This window comes from Vespula vulgaris, chromosome 4 (assembly GCF_905475345.1).
Source record: "Vespula vulgaris chromosome 4, iyVesVulg1.1, whole genome shotgun sequence".
Classification (NCBI taxonomy): domain Eukaryota; kingdom Metazoa; phylum Arthropoda; class Insecta; order Hymenoptera; family Vespidae; genus Vespula; species Vespula vulgaris.
The window spans coordinates 6752310-6772742 of NC_066589.1; the positions used below are offsets into that span (position 1 = coordinate 6752310).

Consider the following 20433-nt stretch of genomic DNA (forward strand, 5'->3'; position numbering starts at 1 on the left):
GGACGAAGCGTACGAGCGAAGGCGGGTTAAGATGATCCGTAGGAGTGACTCCCGTGGTAGTTAGGCCGGAGTGTGTCCCATAAGGGCACAAGATCCACGGCTTCCGTGGCAGGGGTTGGTCTCGTGCTTCAACGGAGTGGGGGTTGACGGTCGTAGCGTGTAAGGTAGGGGTAACTAGAGGGGCGGTAGGAAGAGGGAGGGACGCGTCAGCTCGGAGTCAGCCGGCCGAAGAGGAGCTGGAGGGAGCACCGAGAACCGAAGCGAACTTGCCAGACGAGTTTCTGCCGAGGCCCGACGAGGAGACACGAGCACAGCGGACACGTCGTCGTACTTACGTCGAATGGACACGACAGTCAGACGCAACGTAGACGAGATTGAACGTTTCGTGGACTTGGTTCAAGCTAACTGTGTTAGGCTTTAGCGTTGTTGGTAGTGAACGTTGATCGTGCTTACGCAAGAACGTATATTTATATACCTGCGTCCTCTATATCTGTGTAAGAAGCAAATCGTGTAATCGAGAATATCTTGACGTTGATATTTGGATCGGATTCGAGGAATATTTCTTGCGTCCATACATCCTAGTTTCTCTGATCGGTAAAAGAAGAATTAACGAAAGAAAAAAGAAAAAGGAAATACGATAAAGAAAGGACGAATCTACGGTCGAAGAGGAGAGAGAAGGAAGAAGTTGTAGCACCTGCCGCAGTCGGTCTCTGGCGGCGCCACTCACGTGTTGCATGCGTGCCGGGCTATCCATCATGGTCGCGGACGCGAACCGGCTCTGATTGGTCGAACAGAGCTCACGTGGTATGGTAATTGAGCCCCGGTGGGCGGGAAGGAGCAAAAGGGGCCGCGGTGGAGCCGCTTCGCGGAGGATCTCAAAAGTGGCGGTAGGAGAGGAGAGGATAAGCCGCTGTCCATCGGGAGTCCGGTGCTGCTCTTCGCGGCCTCGCTCTTTTCGCTTTTTTCTTATCTACCTCTATCTCTTTTTCTCTTTCTCTTTTTCCATCTTCTTTCTTCCCTTCTCACCGTTCCTCAAAACCCTCTCCCCTTCCCTTCACCTTTTTCCAATCGTGGAAAGGGACATAGACATCTCTCTCTCGCTCTCTCTCTCTCTCTCTCTCTCTCTCTCTGTTATTCCTTATCTCTCTTTCTTTCTCCTCCTGCTCTTTCTTTTTTCTTTTTTTCAAGGCAGACAAGTAAGGAGAATGTATCGCGGTGAAGTGGTCAATGTGCAGTCGTGAAAATGTGCTCCACGTTTGAATGAAACGTTCTTAACGAAACTGAGTTGAGTGTTAGAAGAGACAGGACTAGTTTACTCTGTGAATATGTGCATGGGAATGCAGATGTCCTCGTAAAAGAGATAACGTGTTGCTGTGAGAAAACATAATGACGTTGTCGCTAAGACGCTCGGTATAAGGAACTCGTACGTTGATTGTGAACCCTGTTAAAGGGGATAGAAGCTGTTTGAGAAGAAGAGAGAGAGAAAGAGAAAAAGAGGAAGAGAGAACAAGAGGAAGAGTGAGAAAGAGAAATTGAGAAGGAGAGAAAATGAGCTCCTTCCTGATGAATCCATCCGCCGGCGGTGGCTATCATCACCATCATCAGCACCAACAGCCGGCGGGTAGTCATCATCTAGCTGCTAGTTCGGTCATGGTCGATCCGAAGTTTCCACCGAGCGAAGAATACAGTCAGAGTAACTACATACCTTCTACGGGTGCTGACTTCTTCTCTGGCAGTACTGCAAGCCATCATCTCAATCATCCCCAGTCCCATCAACTTCAATATGGCTATCACCAGCACCATCATCAAGCTGCTACGACTCCGTACGGAGCCTCATCGGCTGTACAACTGAACGGTGGCTATGCCGGTTACGGAGGATATTATGGACCACATCATCCGCATCACCAGGTTCATGCTGTCCACCATGCAAGTTTGCATCCTCATCATCACGCTGTTGGTGCCCTAGCGATGCCACCGGAAGCACAGCAACCACCTCACACGTGTCCATCTTCGATGCAAGCACCGCAACAGCAACAACAACAACCACCGGTCACAGCCTCTACCGTTCTCGGATCAACTCCTTTGTCACCGTCCATTATGCAAAATCACGTGCAACAGCAAGAAGCTATTCAACAACATCAACATCAACAACAAAATCAGCAACAACCTCACGATGGTAGCGTCTGCAGTCCAGCAGGCTCCGGCTCGTTGCATCGCGACAACTCACCCGATCTTCAACAACAATCCACCCAACAAACTCAGCATATACAAACTGCACAGCAACAACAACAATCGCAGCATCAGCAACAACAGCAGCATCACGTAGACGATGGATCTGATCAAGACGATGTCGAGGACGATCAAATGATGGACGGATCACCTGGTATGATGGAGGAAGAAGAGGATGACGAAGAAAATGGAGATCGTGTCATCTATCCATGGATGAAAAAGATTCACGTTGCTGGCGTAGGTGAGTTCCACGTTTCATAGTATCAATCAATCTCGATTCAATATCGAATTTTTTCATCTTGTGAACGAATTACCATTATACGTTTTTAAATGTTTGCTGCTGCATAAAAGATATAGCAGGTAATATAGCAACGATTATCTTTATGATCGTCCGTCGGATACTGGAAAACGTGGATAAACAATTTTACGATTTTTTTGTTTCTATTAATCTCGTTCTACGTAAAATGATAATTTTCTTTTATTTCAGAATCATAATTTTATCTTTATATATGTTCTATTTCATTTTATGATACGATCATCAACCGCGAACAATTATTAAACAATTGTTCAATAATATTTCAATCTTCTTAAAATTATTTTTCATTGATGAATTGAGTTTTTCAATTTTTTATATCGATAGATACTTTTTATTTTCCATAAAAGTATCCGTGTTTTATGGATCAGTAGAAATCGAAGAGGAAAATATTGAAAAGATTTACAGGTAGAAGGTATTAAGTTAATCTTTATTGAACCTGTTTTACAAATTACATAGATCCAAAAGAGGGAGACTCTATTGTTGAAAATTTGTCTATACACCTTACTGTTAGAACATCCCTTACATTATATTCGTACAATGATTCTTGTTACGAACTTTAGAAGACTTATGGGCACAAATTTGTGGTATACTTTACGATAAATGTGTAACCTGTATAGGGAGTAGCAGTTTAAAGATAGATTTTGTTACGCCTAATGTATCAATATATTTCATGTCCTACCAAACCTACCAAACTATTGGGGAGTGACTAAAAGAAATTTATTTTTACATCGAGAATTTATTACTATAAACGAAACGTTAGTCGAAAATAAAAAAAAAAAAATACAAAAAGAGAAAAATAAAAAATGTAACATTTTCATTTTGGTATACAATAGAAAGGGTTTAGTATACAAATCCGAATTTTTTTATTTTCTGATTATTTGCGTATTAAAAAACAAACTAAATATTATTCTTACGATTGATACGGCTTTATGAACACGTGTCATCGTTTTTTAAATTGTTTTAGAAAAATATTTGGAAGTCATAGAAAGAGAAAAACTTCCGTGTCATGTTTCTGTTAGGTACTAAAGGCGTTTTCTTCGATGAAAAAAAGAAAAGAAAAGAAAAAACGAAGGCATAAGGAGATAAATTTTTGCAACGTAATATTTTTTGCTGCTACTAGGGTACCTTACCAGGTTCAAATTTCTATTCCCTTTGACCGTATAAAACCGCTGCTCATTCCAACTTGCAACTATTTCCCTTTGAGTTTCTTTTGACTGGTTTAGGTTGCCGAGAACACGAACGGCAGGCTTCGTGCATTGGCATAAAGAAATGGCACGAGAAAATCGAAGCAGCTCGTTGACTTTACGAAATGATTCGATATACATGCACTGTACGTAGAAAAACATTTTTAAATTTAATTAGATCAATATTTCAAAATACGAATGTCTTCGCTTGTGTTCGTTTTAATTCGATGTCTATGTTCTTTTTTGTTTTTTTATTTATCAATAAAAGTCTATCGATTAATCACGAATATTGATAAAATAAAATTCGATTGAAATTGGCCCCTTTATATAAATTCCTCTAGTAAAATTATTTAGACAATAGTTGGTACAACCGGTCTTTTAATCAATGACTGTCCTTTAAAATTGAATACAAAAAAAAACGCCGTTATACAAAAGAAAATAAATAAAATATTTGTTCCGTTAGATTAATTCATGTTAAAACACTTACCTCGATATGCTTGAATAAGCAATATACATATACATTCGTTATTCCAATAATCGCGTGTACGCTTCATCGAAGATACTAGATTAATTAACTAGACATTTAAATGGATACGAATAACTAACGAAATGCGATTAACTTTGATAAAAAATTTATAACAAATTACTTGGAATTGTTAAAAATAAAAAAAATAACATCGAAAATGTTTTGATTTCGCAAAAGTGATTGATTTTTGATTGGAAGAAAAATACGATCGTATAATTTATTTATTTTGTAATCAATGTTTATACTGTTTATGAATACTTGAAATTTACATCGAAATTTTTAAAAATATTTCTATCTCGACGTTAAAATGCCTTCCAGCTTGCGGTATATACGTTATCCGTCGGAACGGGCAGGACTGCAATCTCTATCCTTCGAACGTCGAACACTGTTCACTCGACGTTGAAGTTTCGAGGGACCATGAGGAAGAGAGAGAAAAAGAGAGAGAGAGAGAGAAGAAGAGAGCAACGGTCAGTCTCGGAATGGAATGTGTCCGTGCACAGATTCTAAACCAGACTCATTCCCTTGTTTTCTATATCGGATCGGACCACCAACAAACATTTCCTAGAAGGGAACCCGTTTGGGTTCTTGTACGCGATATTGGCGAAATATTTCTTCCCGTATCGATAATCGACAATCGAACGTCCAAGAGCTTGTTCCTCTATATTATTCTTCCTTTTTCTTCTTTTCGAGACTCGTCTTGATCTCCTATCTTCTAACTATATACATACATGTTTTAAATGATATACCTATATTCCTATTTTTTTTCTTTTCTTTTCTTTTTTTTTATCTTTTTTGAAATAATTTCAAGACGACGTATATCCATTATCGTTATCTTTATCTTTGCTTATAGTATCATACCGAGATCATGAATTCTAGACACTAACGAAGTATCGGGAGACGCCTCTCCATTTCTCAGCCACTCTCTCTTTCTCCCTTCTTCTTACCCGTGTGAAAAAGAGACCAAAAGGAGCTTCGGAAGCTACGTAGAGAAACGGAGACTCCGTTCGAGATTCGCGTTACACAATTTTCTGCTTATTATGCGGGGCTCGTCCTTTTCACTCAAGCAACACTATACGCATCTAGCGACGTTAGTTTATCCATCGTCTATGCGTACGTATGTAACTACATGTATATAGATAGGTAGATATAAGTAGGTATATGCGCGTTTCTTGTTCTTCGGATAACAGCAGAGTCGTTTCCATTAATAGCACGGTGTCATACGCGAGTGAATGCGAATAATGCTCGTATGACTACGTTGTTCCCTGGTTTCTTCTTCTCTCTCTCTCTCTCTCTCTCTCTCTCTCTCTCTCTTTCTTTCTCTCTTTCTATTTTTCTCTTTCTTTTTCTCTTTCTCTTTCTATGTAAAACTCTTTGTTCGAACGTAAGGCAGTGTTATTTCATTGACGTCCGCTTTTCACGATGAATTTCATCAGTGGAATCATTTAATGATTGCTGTGTGTATATATATATATATATATATATATATATATATATATATACATACATATATATATACATATATATATATGTATGTATGTATGTACTAAATTGGAGTGAAAAGATGTCGAAAAACATGAAATATTTTCTCCTAATTTATTTTTTTAATTTGAGTTAATGAAATTGAAGATCGATCTTACTGAAGAAAGAAGATTCAAATAGGTATAATTATGGATTTTTTTTGTTTTTTTATTTTCGTAAATCACGTGGTAATTTCAATGATTAATTAATGTAAACAAGTTTGACACACGAGTTGGTTATTATATGTTTTTGTTTAATTTTAAATCACACATGATACGTGCTATTTGTTGATTTATGTGATTACTTTTTTACGATATGCATCGGATCGAAGAAAAACTTTTTCAACTCTTCTTAAATCGTTTATCGAGAGGTTCGAGATATATCGAGATGAAAGGAAAAATCTGAGAACTATAATTTTCCTGAAGAAAATGTAACAGATTGAACCTACGCATTTAATTATTTCTTGTGAGATATCTATGAAGTTAATTTGTTTTAAATATCAAAGATTAAGATAATGACAAGAATACTTTGAGAATGCTTTTGATTATATCAAAGAATATTGTGAATAAAGTCTAGCAGAAATTCGAATGGCTCCATAAGTATCTAAGGTCTTTAATAACTTAAGTACCATGGTCAACATTCGAATGATGCCGTCCGTCGTCGTTCCTGCACTAACGACGTTAATTGAAACAATATTCAGTGACGTAACTACTTACAACGGTCAGTCTTCGATCGAAGAACCTATTAAAAGTATTTGGGAGGATTGAAGTAACAATGTCCCTTTAAGTAACAATAATAAGTAACAACATATCTTTGAACTTAAAACCAAAATTGTCTGGTTGGAAAAAGTTAAGATTTTCATCATATAACGCACAATGTTCAATTATTTCATGTGAAAGATAAATTTTAAATCGAAATAATTCTTCGTATCTCCCGATAAATTATTCTTCGTGTCAACATATTGAGATCATACAAAAATTTTCAAGAATATCGGTGAAAAAAGATAAGAGAGAAGGAAAAACAAGAATAGTAACCGTGTATCGATCTGCTTCTTTCAGCGAATGGTTCTTATCAACCTGGAATGGAGCCAAAGAGGCAGAGGACCGCATACACGCGACACCAGATCCTGGAGCTCGAAAAGGAGTTCCATTACAATCGTTATCTCACGAGAAGGCGGCGGATTGAGATAGCCCATACATTGGTACTGTCAGAGAGACAGATTAAAATTTGGTTTCAGAATCGACGAATGAAATGGAAGAAGGACAACAAGCTACCGAATACTAAGAACGTTCGCAGGAAGAATGCAAATGGTCAGGTTGCAGCATCGACGACAGCAACGAAAACAACGAAGGGTACTAGCAACAGAACGAAAAGTGTCTCTGCTGCTGCTGCTGCGGCTGCCGCCGCCGCTGCTTCAGCAAATGGGAACAACAATAATGGACAAAGAAAGAACAACAACAATTCACCTTCCAGTGGTTTAGATGGTAACAATTTGGAGACTGGAGTAGGCCTCGATATGGGTGACGTTCACGGTGTCAACTCGTCTCTTCCTCATCCGAACGTGGTACATCCCAGCTTTCAAGGTCACCCTCATCCTCTCGCCCACCTACAAGCACAGCTGAGTCACCATCACGTGGCGGCTGGAATGATGGACGGTCCAACAACGATCGGGCCAACGATCGGCCCTACGATCGGTCCTACGATCGGTCCTACTGCTGGACCAATGGGACATATGTCTTCCGGGAGCATCAGTCCACTTGCACCGGCCACCAGTCCTCCTGGACTCTCACAAGTATCGACCTCTGTTGTCCCACCGCCACCGATAAAGTCCGATTATGGACTTACCGCCCTGTAACACCCGCTTATTGAACAGAATCACGATCATCGAATTTACTCTATTAGTGATTTCGACTACGATCTCGCGGTTGGGACCTGAAGTCGATTACTTATATTCGATTTTTAAATACTTCGCTTTTTTCCACATTATCTGATTTATCGTTGTCTTCTTCCATTTTGGTTCCTTTTCTTTCTCCTTTGTTTATTTTTTTTTCTTTCTTTCTTTTTTCAGTCACTCGCAAAGAGAACAGAAATTCCTAAATTCACAAAAGTAAGCAACGCCAGATGGAGCTCGTCTTTTTTGTAAATATTATTTCGAGTTGTAAATCATTTGTTGATTTATTATTATCGTTCTACGAAGTATCAAAAAAATATTTGGTGGATAATTAATGTGTGTCAAGTGGAAGAAATCAGTTGTTATCGATTCATTTGGACCCTCGAGATGTAATTCTTCGACGGTAAGGTACCTATTATTTTGGATTATAATTTTGAAACTTAGTTCTCAATGAACTGGTCAACATGAAAAATATCGCAAAAATGATATTTCGAAATAGCTTAAACATTTTATTGTTTCTCTTCAACGTGCCATCGCGCTTGTAGTCAACTACTACTTACTTACTTAGCTTCTTGTCTCATTCTGCGGTATCCAGAAGTACGTGTTCGTAATCATTTCCATAAAGACATCGCAAAAGCGACATTACGTATGTAAATGTACATATATATAGCCGACATATTTGTACATATTCGTGTAAAGAATAAATATAATATCAAGTGCGTGACGCAGCGATCTATGTTTCACATATTCTTCTTCTTATTATTAATTATTATATGATTGTATGGTTTTAGAGTAATAAATCGTGTTAAGTCGTCAAATGAAAGAAAGAAAATTGCGAATTGATTGTTATTATTATAGAGACGTTTGCTTCAGCTCGTATTAGATAATAACCGGTTCTTATCTTCACAACCATAACGAGAATTACGGCTTCCGACACCGAAATTACGCGAATCTGTGTTTATTAAATGGTCATTTGAAATAAAAAAAAATAAAATAAAAATATAAAAAAAATGAAAAATTATATAAAGAAAACAAAAAAACTCAAACAAAAAAATAAAAGATATTAAACTGAAGCAACGACGACTATTCACCAGTATTTAACCTTAAATATGTTTAAACTTAATACCTAACTTTTAGTAACGTCGACTCTCAAAGTTGAACCTAGATTCGATCGGTCAATACATCATCGTTGTCGTCGTTGTCAGCAAAACCGTGAAAACCGTGCCGATCGCGAGTTCCATGAATACTCATACAAAGCGATATACCGTATCGATCCAATGTCATACGAATTTAAAACTTCCGGCCGAGTTATCTTCCTTCGATAATAATCGCGTGTCTTACGTTCGAGCAGCTCTTTGTCCTTGCCGTTAAAAGTTTCAATAGAAAAGAAAAGACGAACAAAATAAAAAAAGAAAAAAGTAAAAAAAACAAAAAAAAATAGTATTCCTCGAGATTCATGGATCATCTCTCGTTCTGTAGAAATAAAAAAATCAGTTGTAAATATTATCTCGAATATAATATATAATATTAGGTTGTTAAAAGTTTCTTTCGTTTTTAAACACTAACAGATAAAGTAATTGCGTGCAGATAGCGAAAAAACTTGGGACAACCTAATATAATGTCTATTTTTATTGAAAATACGCGCGAGGGATTCGACCAAAACGATTAGGACGCGATTGTGTGTTCGACGAAACCGGGAAAACTGATCGGGAAGAAAACTGTATTATTATTATTATTATTATTATATTTTTTTAATTATTATTACGATTACGATTACGATTATGATTATGACTATTATTATTATTATTATATGAGTAGTAATCAAACGATTCATGCACAGAGTTGCTGTGACGATATACCAAAACGATACTAACTAATAAATAGTTGATAAACAAAGTAGATCGTACATGTATTAAGACACATTAATTCTAAACAATGAAAAAAGTACATAGTATATATATACAGATATATATATATATATATATATATATATATATATATATATATATGATACGAGACGTTTAGTATAATCGGCGTTGATAAGCGATAGATGTATGAAAAACGTTCTAATAAGTGTGACATTATACTTCTTATTATATGATGTATATACCTTGTACGATAAGAATTTAATCGGGCACACACTCCAATGCTTATGTTTATATTGATTATTGAGTCAATCAATTACGATCGTGAAATAAATGAATAAATAAATGTTTCGTAATTTACAATATAATCCCGTGTTTTCGCCAGACCTAAAAAAGAAAAGAAAAATGAAAACAGAAAAAAAGATTAATCGAAAAATAAAAGCTATCTTTTTTATCATTGAAATTATACGATACCATGCCATTATATTTTTAACTATTTGCGGAAGAAGGTGGACGAAACTTTACTTTCCACGTATTTCAAAATTTGCAAGTGAAATGAATTTTAATTTTTCATAAAGTTAAACTTCAGGATCGACGATACGATAGTTTTCACACTTCTAAATTACGGATAGCACGTATCGTAAAAGTGAAATCAATAGATTATACAGAAGTTATGACGATACTTTCTATTCGTCACAATTTATGCAAAAATATGTGCACTTATTTGCGACACTATCGCAGGTACGTTGCAAAGTGATAACTGCATAATTCTGTCTATCTGACTAGAAGAAAAACACATAACAATCATTTCCACATAAATTCAACGCTACTTAAAGAACACAATTTCCATGATTTGCAATCATAATAATAAAAATGATTTATTAGATTCCATCGATGAATATTTTTCTCATTCGCTATTGTACTAATCCTGTTTCTAATGATGGTAATTAATCGCAATATAATTCTCATAGTTGTCAGCAAAATGAAACATCATAAGTATGCAATATACGACAATATACATGTATGGTAACTGAAGAAATTTACAAATAATTAATTCTTAGAATTTCGAAAATCATATTGAGAAATATCATAATTGTTATTGTCATTGTTGATTATATTTTATCGATGTATATATTTCTTTTTCCTCGATTACTACAATTTTTAACAAATCAAAATCAATCACTGTCAAAGTTACATAATACACGTGTCAATCTTTCAATAACATTAATCAGTAATTTTTCGAAAAATCTTTCAAATAAAGTATACAAAATATTTCACTTAGTGCATCACTGAGGTATGACTGAATTCTTGATTAATATTCAAAAGTTAATATCTCATTCTTAGAAAATTACTATCGACGTAAACAAATAAAGATAATGTATCCAATGCCATCGTCTTTAAAAAGAAAGTAATACTAATACTAATACTAATAATAATAATAATAATAATAATAATAATAATAATAATAATAATAATAATAATAATGATAATAATAATAATAATAATAATAATAGTAATAATAATAATAATAGTAAAACAAGGAGACAAAAAGAAATAAAAAGAAATACAAAGGGGAAAAAGTCATAATATAAAAATCGAGACTCTCGTTGGTATCGTCGAAAGCTCGACGTTCCCCATTTCTCCTGGCAGAATTTCTCTCGCTCGAATCGTCTGCTTTCGCTTCCCACTCCTTCCCTTATGGAGGCAGGAATATATATATATATATATATCTATACACATACGTGTATGTGTTGCACGAAACATGTGTCTGTAGGATATATTATAGTATATGGGTACTATATAAGTATATATATATGTGTGTGTGTATATGTCTGTGTATGTGGAGGATGAGACAGAGGAGAGGCAGGCAAGTTAGTACGCATGCGCGAGCACGTGCGTTGAAGCTCGGCCCGGGGGATATCCCAAGGCAAGTAACGTGGCTACGGACGGAGGCCGGAGGGGTGGTACCTGTGAAGAAAAGTGGGGGTAAAGCATCGAGGCTCTGCCTCCGCCCATACGGCCGAGATAAGCCGCGACCGGACTCGAAAGTCCGGCATGCCCCTTTTTACGTCCCTTACTTGCTGCTCTTCCGACTTCAATCGTCTCTCCTAGAAAATATTGAAAACGCTCCTCGACTCTTTCTCTATCTTTCCATTTTCCTTCTTTTTCTTCCGAGAAGAAATGACAAAAACCGAAACAATAGCTTTTTAAACTTCTCATTTGAAATGAAAATCATTATATATATATATATATATATATATATATATATATAATATAAAATAATATATAAATAAAAAAAGATTTATATATATATGTGTGTATATGCATACAAGTGTATACGACGTTTATTTAATGCTAAATTTTAACGCGTTAAATTTGTATAAATGTATCGAGAAATAATATTGAACGTTCGTTATAACATTCTTTGTTCCTTTATTAGAAGCATGACTTTTTATTTAACGCCTTTCAAGCGTTTTATTATAATTAATTATAGTATATTGCTGTTGACGTTTATGAAAGCGTTGACCGCCGAGCCAATTTTGCAATCGATTGTTCCCTTATTTTCTTTCATAAATATATTTACCCCATTTCTTTTTTTAATCAAAGTATAAAACAATTTGTTATATATATATATATATATATATATATATATATATATATATATATTTTGCATAAAATTCGATTGGATTTTTTTAGTGACATTTATTAATATCTATAATACATCGAAGACAGGTTTGCGGGATGTTTTGTGATTAGTAAACTGAGCAACGAACTACCGTGTTTTGAGTTATTATCTGTGGTATTTCATTTAATCTATCAGAAAAAATGTGATCAATATGGCTTGATGTGATAGAGAAATTATTTTCATCCCCCTAAAATATACACACATACACATGTATATACATAATATTGTAATCTAATAATAAACTTTAATACCTGTTTTTCTAATTAAGTATATTTTCAAAATAACATGTTATTTCATTTATTACGTTATTAACTCTTTCTCTTTCGTCTCATTGAACCATTTTACTGATCAGATTAATTTGTATGTAATTATCGTAAAATAGCTTGTCTCTAAAGCATCTTTGCGGGTAGTTTAAATCAAGGCTCTCTCTCTCTCTCTCTCTCTCTCTCTCTCTCTTTCTCTCTCTCTCTCTCTCTCTCTTTAGACAAGAAGGAAGGAAGCGTACAAGGATCATTAATTGCAATCTCAATAGACTGTCTAGGACTATCCACGCGACGTGCATGGACCAAGAACACTGACTTCCGGGAATGAGGGCCCTCGCGAGCCATTCTGGAATATGTGGGTTAGATTAAACGCGTCGTTATAACTTGGACAAAGCATTGTTCTTAGAAACTATCTTGGAGTTTATACGTTAATTCTGAACAAAGTTAATATACGTAGGTAGGTATAGAATATATGAAATGTCCCTTTCTAATCGATTTTTATAAACAGATATTGGAACTTTTATTATAAATCCATTTAAAGAAAATAAAATCCATTTAAAGAAAAATTTTTAACTTTGATCTAAATGCGAATAATTCATATAAAATTTTAAATCAAACATAATGTAAAATTAATAATGTAATGATTTGAGTTAATTTAATTTAATTTAATTTAATATGGTACGCTTGAAGCATTTGAAAGAATTTATATCGCATATAGAAATTTAAAAGATGGATTTTTCAAGATTGTAGAAATGACAAAGAAAGGATATCCTTTTTTGCCTTTCATTGTTTTTTACATCGTCGTTAATACAATGTCTATCTATGTGTATGTTCATGCAGATTCGAAAATGAATGTACGCCATCGTTCAAAGCTTCGGACCCTACAGTACACGGATTTTCGCTATTCCGCGTAGTTGCATTCTCTGTGACCTTACTTTCCAAACAGCAATATGACAAATGATGCATGCGGTCTGCTCATTTTCTACATATCCGTTCCACAATCGCTCCATCTACATACCGTGCGTGGCTCGATGCGAAGTCGTGAAGCGGGTGGTCGCTTCCAGATTGTTTTACGAACACCTAGATCAAAATGGGGCCATACCGGACACTGATCGTTTCTCTTTTTACTTTGAACATGTTTTATACCTCACATTTTTCGTGCATAATACATAAATAGATTATTACAGAAATGAAAATAGAAAATAGATAGTTACAGAAATGATATTTCCTTATAAAATGATTTTAACATCTAATAAAATCAAATCGTTAAAGACGTTGATATATAAAAGTGAAATAGAATTTATGTCAAGTCATCAAACAGTTGATAAAAAAAAAATATAGATCGTAGAAATAAGAAAAATGGTAAAAAACTGATTTCAACGCCACTTGAAGCTATGTGAAAATATAAATAAAAAAAAAAAAAAAAACTGAAAAAATCTAATAATAAAAATTCTCTTGGTAATTCGACAAAGATTGGTAAAAAAATGGGATGATATCTGTTTGTAGAGGATTTGAATTTATTACAATAGCGAGGTTGCATAATGAAAACTATAAAAGATCGATAAAGTTAAATATAATATTAAAAACAGTACATCATTTTATTACGCGATATACTTACCTAATTGTTGTTATTTTATATGTTTAATCACATATGTATCTATATCAGTTTCATAACATCAAGTCGAAAATAATACCGACGGCTGAACAAAATTGTAAATTCAGAAAATAATGATAGATCTGGTGTGAACGATCCTCATTAGATGTAATTGGAAGGGATTAACGAGTCACGGCTCCATTTATCAAGTAGCGTAATTACAAAGCATCTCTCTCACTCTCTTTCACTCTCTCTTTCTCTCTCACGCTTTCAACCATTTCACTCGCACCGCCTCCGCATCAGCCTTACTCCCTTGCATTCATCGCGATGCTTTACGCGCCGTGCTCGCTTCGTCGACTGACTGACATCCCCCAAAGACAGTTTCGCATCTCGAATACGTTGGGTTGTAACTAAAGATAACAGAGCATTTCGTGTCGTCGAGAAAAGGGGAGAGCGAGAGATATCCGAAATGAAATTTCGATAGGTTTTGCATATTTACTTTCAAATCTATCTTATACTTTATAATAGAATTATTGTATAATTTTTACAATATCGATAATAAATAAATATATATATATCATTATTATAAACTTCTCAGAAAATTATAAATTATATAAAAAGCTAAATTCGTTATAACTGAACAATTAAAAGACGTTATTGTAGTATCGAAAATTGTAATGAGCATGTTTGAAAAAACATGAAAAGCAATATATTATAATATTAAAAACAAGTTATATCGATATAAAAAGCTCACAGTAGAGTACGGTAGCGAAGTTACGCTAATAGGTAGCGATAAGAGTTGAAAAAGCAACTGTGGGTTCCAATGCTTGACATGGATCGTCCTTTCGATCTCCAGAATTAATTAGAAACATCGACGCACGGGAGTGGTGTAACCTTATCTGTTCTTAGTCTCTGTGACAGTAACGTCTCCGGAGTAACCAGATGAAGAGGGAACGTTGTTGCTTCTGCTACCGGTATTACCATTGTCGCGTGACTCTTTCCTCTCATTATCTATCCTGTCAGCTATAATAATATACGTAAGTTATACGAGTCCGTTTCGATCAAGATTTCCATGGAATATTTTATTCTCCCTTTTTTTTTTTTCTTAATTTGAAGATATTTCGTATTCGAATTGAAAGGAATGATTAAATAATATTTTAATTGCAACGATTTTACAAGTATATATACATATATATTTTATAGGTCAATGGAATTCATTGAAAAAAAAGAGAAGAATATATCCCGAATATAAATATTTTCCAAAAAATAATCCCTTGGAAGCTGTTCAATTTTACTTTGTTGAGAGATGAACAAGGAAATATTTGGATAATCTTCTTGCAGCATGCATCCTTCAGGTCTTGCAGATTTTTCAATGCATACGAAATTCATGCAGGAAACATGCCAGTCTACGTTCAAATGAATAACTATCATTCTGACTACTACCTACAAGAACTATATCATTCTTCATCAACATCATATATCAAATATTTGCTTACATTTAAGCCATTCTCGATTCGATGCTGGTAGGTCAGAGTGAAAAGAGAAAAGGGAGAAGGAGACGAGCCAGGCAATATTTCGAAATCACGAAAACTGTCCGAGGGCGGGAGTGCATTTTTATCTGCTCTCTCACTCTCTCTCTTTCTTTCTCTTTGTCTCTCTTTCTCTCTCAGTGACGGTGGAGTCAACTCGGAGTGGCGCGGCAGCAACAACTGCGCTATTACGAAGAGCCGTCGACGGTACCTGTCGCTGGTCGCTGCCCCTGTGCACAGAGAAAGGGAGAAAGAGAGAGAGAGAGAAACAGAGAGAGAGAGAGGGAAAGAGAAAGAGAGACAGAGAAAAAAGAAAAGAACGAAGCTGAGAGAAGAGAGAGAGAGAGAGAGAGAGAGAGAGAGAGAGAGAAAGAGAGAAAAAGAGAATGGCTAGGCGGCGCAAAGGCTTCGGCTCGCAAGCCGCACGTTCATTAATCTTGATCGGATCAGTCGAGATAGCGGCGAGCTGTTTCGGAAACCCTCTCCCGCTACCCCTTCTCATCAAGTCCCCTAGTACCATCGCCTCCATCTCCTCCACCTCTCCCTCCTTCTTCACCTCCTCCTTCAACTTCGCCACCACCACCTTCGCCTCCTTTTTCTCTCCCGTTCGCTTCAGCAACTCTTTCCATCTTTCCTGTAGGAACCTCTCCTCGCGTTTCGCCTCATCCGAAGGTCGGACCAAAGAAAATCCCCTAGCTCGGTTCGGCACCACACTGCCGACGACGTCGAGGATGGCCGGCCACCTTAATTCCGCTCGGATTGCCTGCCAATCCGTCCACCCGTCCCAACCACCCCCCTCTGTCCCCTCTATACCCCCCTTTCTCTTCCTTTCCTCATCCCTAGTCACCACCACCCAACTTACCTCATCCTACCGATCTCGACCGTATGATTCATTAAAATTCCTTTTGTTTTACCTCGATACCAACTTCCCCTGTTCCCTCGTCGTTCTCCTTCGTCTACTTCTCCTTCGATACGCCGCACACTTTTTCCAACTTAATCCGCTCTTTGTTTCTATACCGGCTTTATGGAAAAAGCTCGACTATAACCATGAGTTCTTTTATAGCGAATGTCATCGTTTTAAATGATAGTATTCATTCGAATTTTATCAATACGATGTTTTTAAAAATGTTCCTGATGTGTTACGCGTTTTTGATATTATTTGAAAAGAGGTAAATATGAGATACAGAATGAAAGTCTTTAGCAAAGATATCGATCGTTTTGTTCTACTTTCATCAATTTTTCTATACGATGTGGTATTAATTAATAAATCATTTTTGTAAGTAGATAAAACGTAAGAATTTTACCGCAAGAATAGAAAATAGAATTTTATAGGAAGAATAGAAAAAGAAATCAGCACGTAGAACGATTACAATGGCGACGTCGTTGTCGAGGTCGGTCAGTCGGCTTTAATTTCAACCGGATTGCCTGCCAATCCGTTGTCCAGCCCTCTAGCTCTCTACTGCCGCGTTGCTCCTTATAATTCATTAAAATTCTTTTTGCTTCCCTGAAAACGTGATGGATCCTGTTTTCAATTTGGTAGAGCCCCGACAGCGAATACTATAACACCCCGTCGTGGAGTAGTCGCGGAATAGCAATGAGTCTTTCGGTCTACCACTGCCTGAACTGCCTGCCTTAACTTCCTGTCTTATAACTAATCTGCTTGGAAAGAATCTCTTTTTTCTCGGGAGACAGACTTTTTTTGGATGAGAAAATAATACCAATTGAATGTCGATCGAAAAAAACTCGAGAAATTCTTACATCTTTAATAAGAAATCTACGTCTATAATAAAAAGGAGAGAAAGGAAGAAAAAGAACGAATAGATACAAGAGAATAAAAGGAAGCTCGAATAATCGATCCTAAAATTTCTTTTCATTTTTTTCGCGCTCTTTCTTATCTCCTCGTTCCTTTCCTTTTTATATTCCTATGTTTTTTTTATTCGAATAGCTACGATTCGTTTTTCTCAGCAACACCGTCGTAAATCATCGGCGAACGTAGACGGGTGAGAATTTGCGGAAAGGCTGACCGGTAGCGCGACACCCTTATCCCGTCTGGAGTATCCCCTTCAACGCTGACCGAATTGGATATTAACGCCCTTCATGTAATTAATCCTATAATCCTGTTATCCTGTGTTTCGTGTGCACGAGAGCATTCGGATTTACCTTTTATCACAGTTTCAAACCTGATAATCAACATCTATCAACGTGCTTTCCAAATCATTTTTACAAAAATATATTATATAACGTCGAAATTATGTAAATATGATAATGTACGTTATAATACATGTAGTTATTAGCAATTTAAAATCCAAGATATATTTTTATTTTTTTAGTTTTAAAAAAACGGATCATCAATTTTGATAAAATTTTTTTACAGGTGGAATGCTTAAATATGTATATATACCTACTTACATACCACCGTATATTATTTGTCTAATTTCAACCTCTTAATTCGCCGATATCGAGAGGACCTCGTTACATTAATCAAGCAACGTTGAATTGCCAATTTCATCGTGTTATCCGAATAGTGAACGCACCGGTAAACGAGGTCTGATAGATGCTTAAAACAAACCCTTAATTGAATTCACACTTAGTCACTCCGTATCCCTTACAAAAGAGCAAGTCATCCGACACTGATTTTTCTCCGGTTCCTATACCCACTTGTTTCGACCAATTTACTTCCGTATCGCTACTTCTACTTTCAATAGGAAAAGTGTTGATATTGTATCGTTTCAAAGATTTCCTTTTTGAAGTTCTTAATTTGTTACTTTGAAAAAATTGTACGAAAAATTTTTTTATATTTGAAAAAAAATGTGTAGATTTATGTAGTATTTACATTTTCATTATTCATCTGTAGGTAGTGTTAAAAAATAAATACAACATTTTCTCAAATATGAATTTACGAAAATCTTTTCGATCGGCATGGCAACGATGTCGCCATCGTGTTACCATCTTGCGTATGCAAAATTCTATAAGGGCTTATCGTAGATGCTGTTACTGCTTTTCCGTGGCTCCGTACTAGAGGCGTTACATTATTCATGTTTAATATCATCAAGTATTTCATCCCCCACGACTAAAAGCAGGCGGCTCGAGCCGGCACCGAGTGGCGGCTCTAATATTGCCAGAAGGGATGGACTGATGGACGGACAGCCGGCGATAACACCTTTGCGTGCCGTATAAAGAAACTTGGCATTGAGATTGCAAAGGGTCGCTTTCCTCAAAACATGACCCACTTCCTTGAAAAGATGCGAAGATAAGAAAAAACACCGTCGGCTAACTTTTTGAAGCACATTCGTCGATCGATAAAGTTTCTCTCGACTAACACTCGAAGAAAAATACTTTAAACTAGCGAGAATAATTTTAATTAATACAAAATATAATTAAAAAAATATTTAATATAATTATATATATATATATTAAATGTTTTTTTTATTATTTGGATTAATTAAAATTATTTTTGATAGTTGGAGTATTCTTCTCCGATTTACACATACATACACACACACATACACATTTAGTTACAATATATATTTATATATAGTTACAACGTTTCAATATACGTTTGTTTTCTTATACGTAATAATAATTAAAAATTCGTATTAGGATATATTAAAAATGTATCGCATTTGAGTTGTATTATTTTAATTATGAGGAAATGAAAATAATATCGATTTGAATATATAAGGTAAAGAATATTTATTTGTGACAGATTTCAAGAAATATAAAGATAATATCCTGACTCGAATTACAGGTGGGAATCTAGTCATTATCGCACCGGCGAACCTTGACTACATTACCTCCTGGTTTACATGAAACGACCATTAGCACGCTCGTAATTAATTAGGAGGCTACTTCGGACGTCGAGAATGTCGGAAGCCGTGGATGAGCTTGAATATCGTGTTTGAAGTAAAAGAAATGAACGGCGATCCTTATCGTGTCAATTGCTATGGCACGTTCGCCTAATGTTTTACTGTCGCATCAAAATTTCTAAGATTTCGTACATTCTTCAAAATAAAATTATTGTAATAATCAATATCTAAGAATTTCTTTTTCCCTCGTGATATATACATCGTACGATATCAATTTTAAACCCTATGACGAAAATGATTTACTTCTAATAAATAAATAAATTTTTTAACAAATTTTCAATCTAAATATCGAAACAGCGTAAACGAAATTCTTTCTATAAAATCTCGATATGATGAAAGATCTAAAGCCATCACAAAATATTCTAATATTACTCATATATATATATATATATATATATATATATATATATATATATCCAAGCAATTTTAACTACAATTTAAGAAAATGTTCTAAAACTATTGTTTAATATTCTAAAAGCATCTTTCAAAAAGTCACAGTTAAAATATATCTAATTATTTAACGGAAGGGACTAACGTCAACGTAAAAGTTGAGACAAAAAGTAGCACGAGAACATTGACCGTATCGCAAACAAGGGAACGATCGAAGTAGACTACTCGGCACGATGTTCTTCTTCCTCTTGAGCGAGTAGCACGAAAATATAACGTTTATAAACGTTTCGAAGAAAACGATCGTTCATCAGAAAGTCTCCGCGACTCGTTGTACGACATTGAAAGGAGTGAGAGAAAAGATAGATAGACAGACAGAAAGAAAGAGAGAGAAAGAGAAAGAGAGAGAGAAAGAGAAGGGGTCAAAAAAACAAGCTTTTAATCCTGGGTGCGTCAGAGAGGTCACGGAAAGCAGGAAGAAGGGGGTGGGTGTAGGTTGTCAGCGTCGCGGCGTCGCCAGGGACGCGTCGCCAGGGACGCCTCACCATCCCCATATCCCATCAGCCTCGTTCTCATTCC

The 20433-nt window shown here is 35.8% G+C and overlaps 1 protein-coding gene across 1 annotated transcript; it reads left to right on the forward strand.

Annotated features, from left to right (window-relative positions):
- Positions 1-211: 211 nt before the first annotated feature.
- Positions 212-10530, forward strand: LOC127063322 (homeotic protein deformed-like). Its single transcript, XM_050992938.1, has 2 exons — positions 212-2470; positions 6832-10530. Exons 1-2 carry the CDS (start codon positions 1549-1551, stop codon positions 7626-7628), a joined length of 1719 nt encoding a protein of 572 aa, XP_050848895.1. The 5' UTR covers positions 212-1548; the 3' UTR covers positions 7629-10530.
- The last annotated feature ends 9903 nt before the right edge of the window (positions 10531-20433 follow it).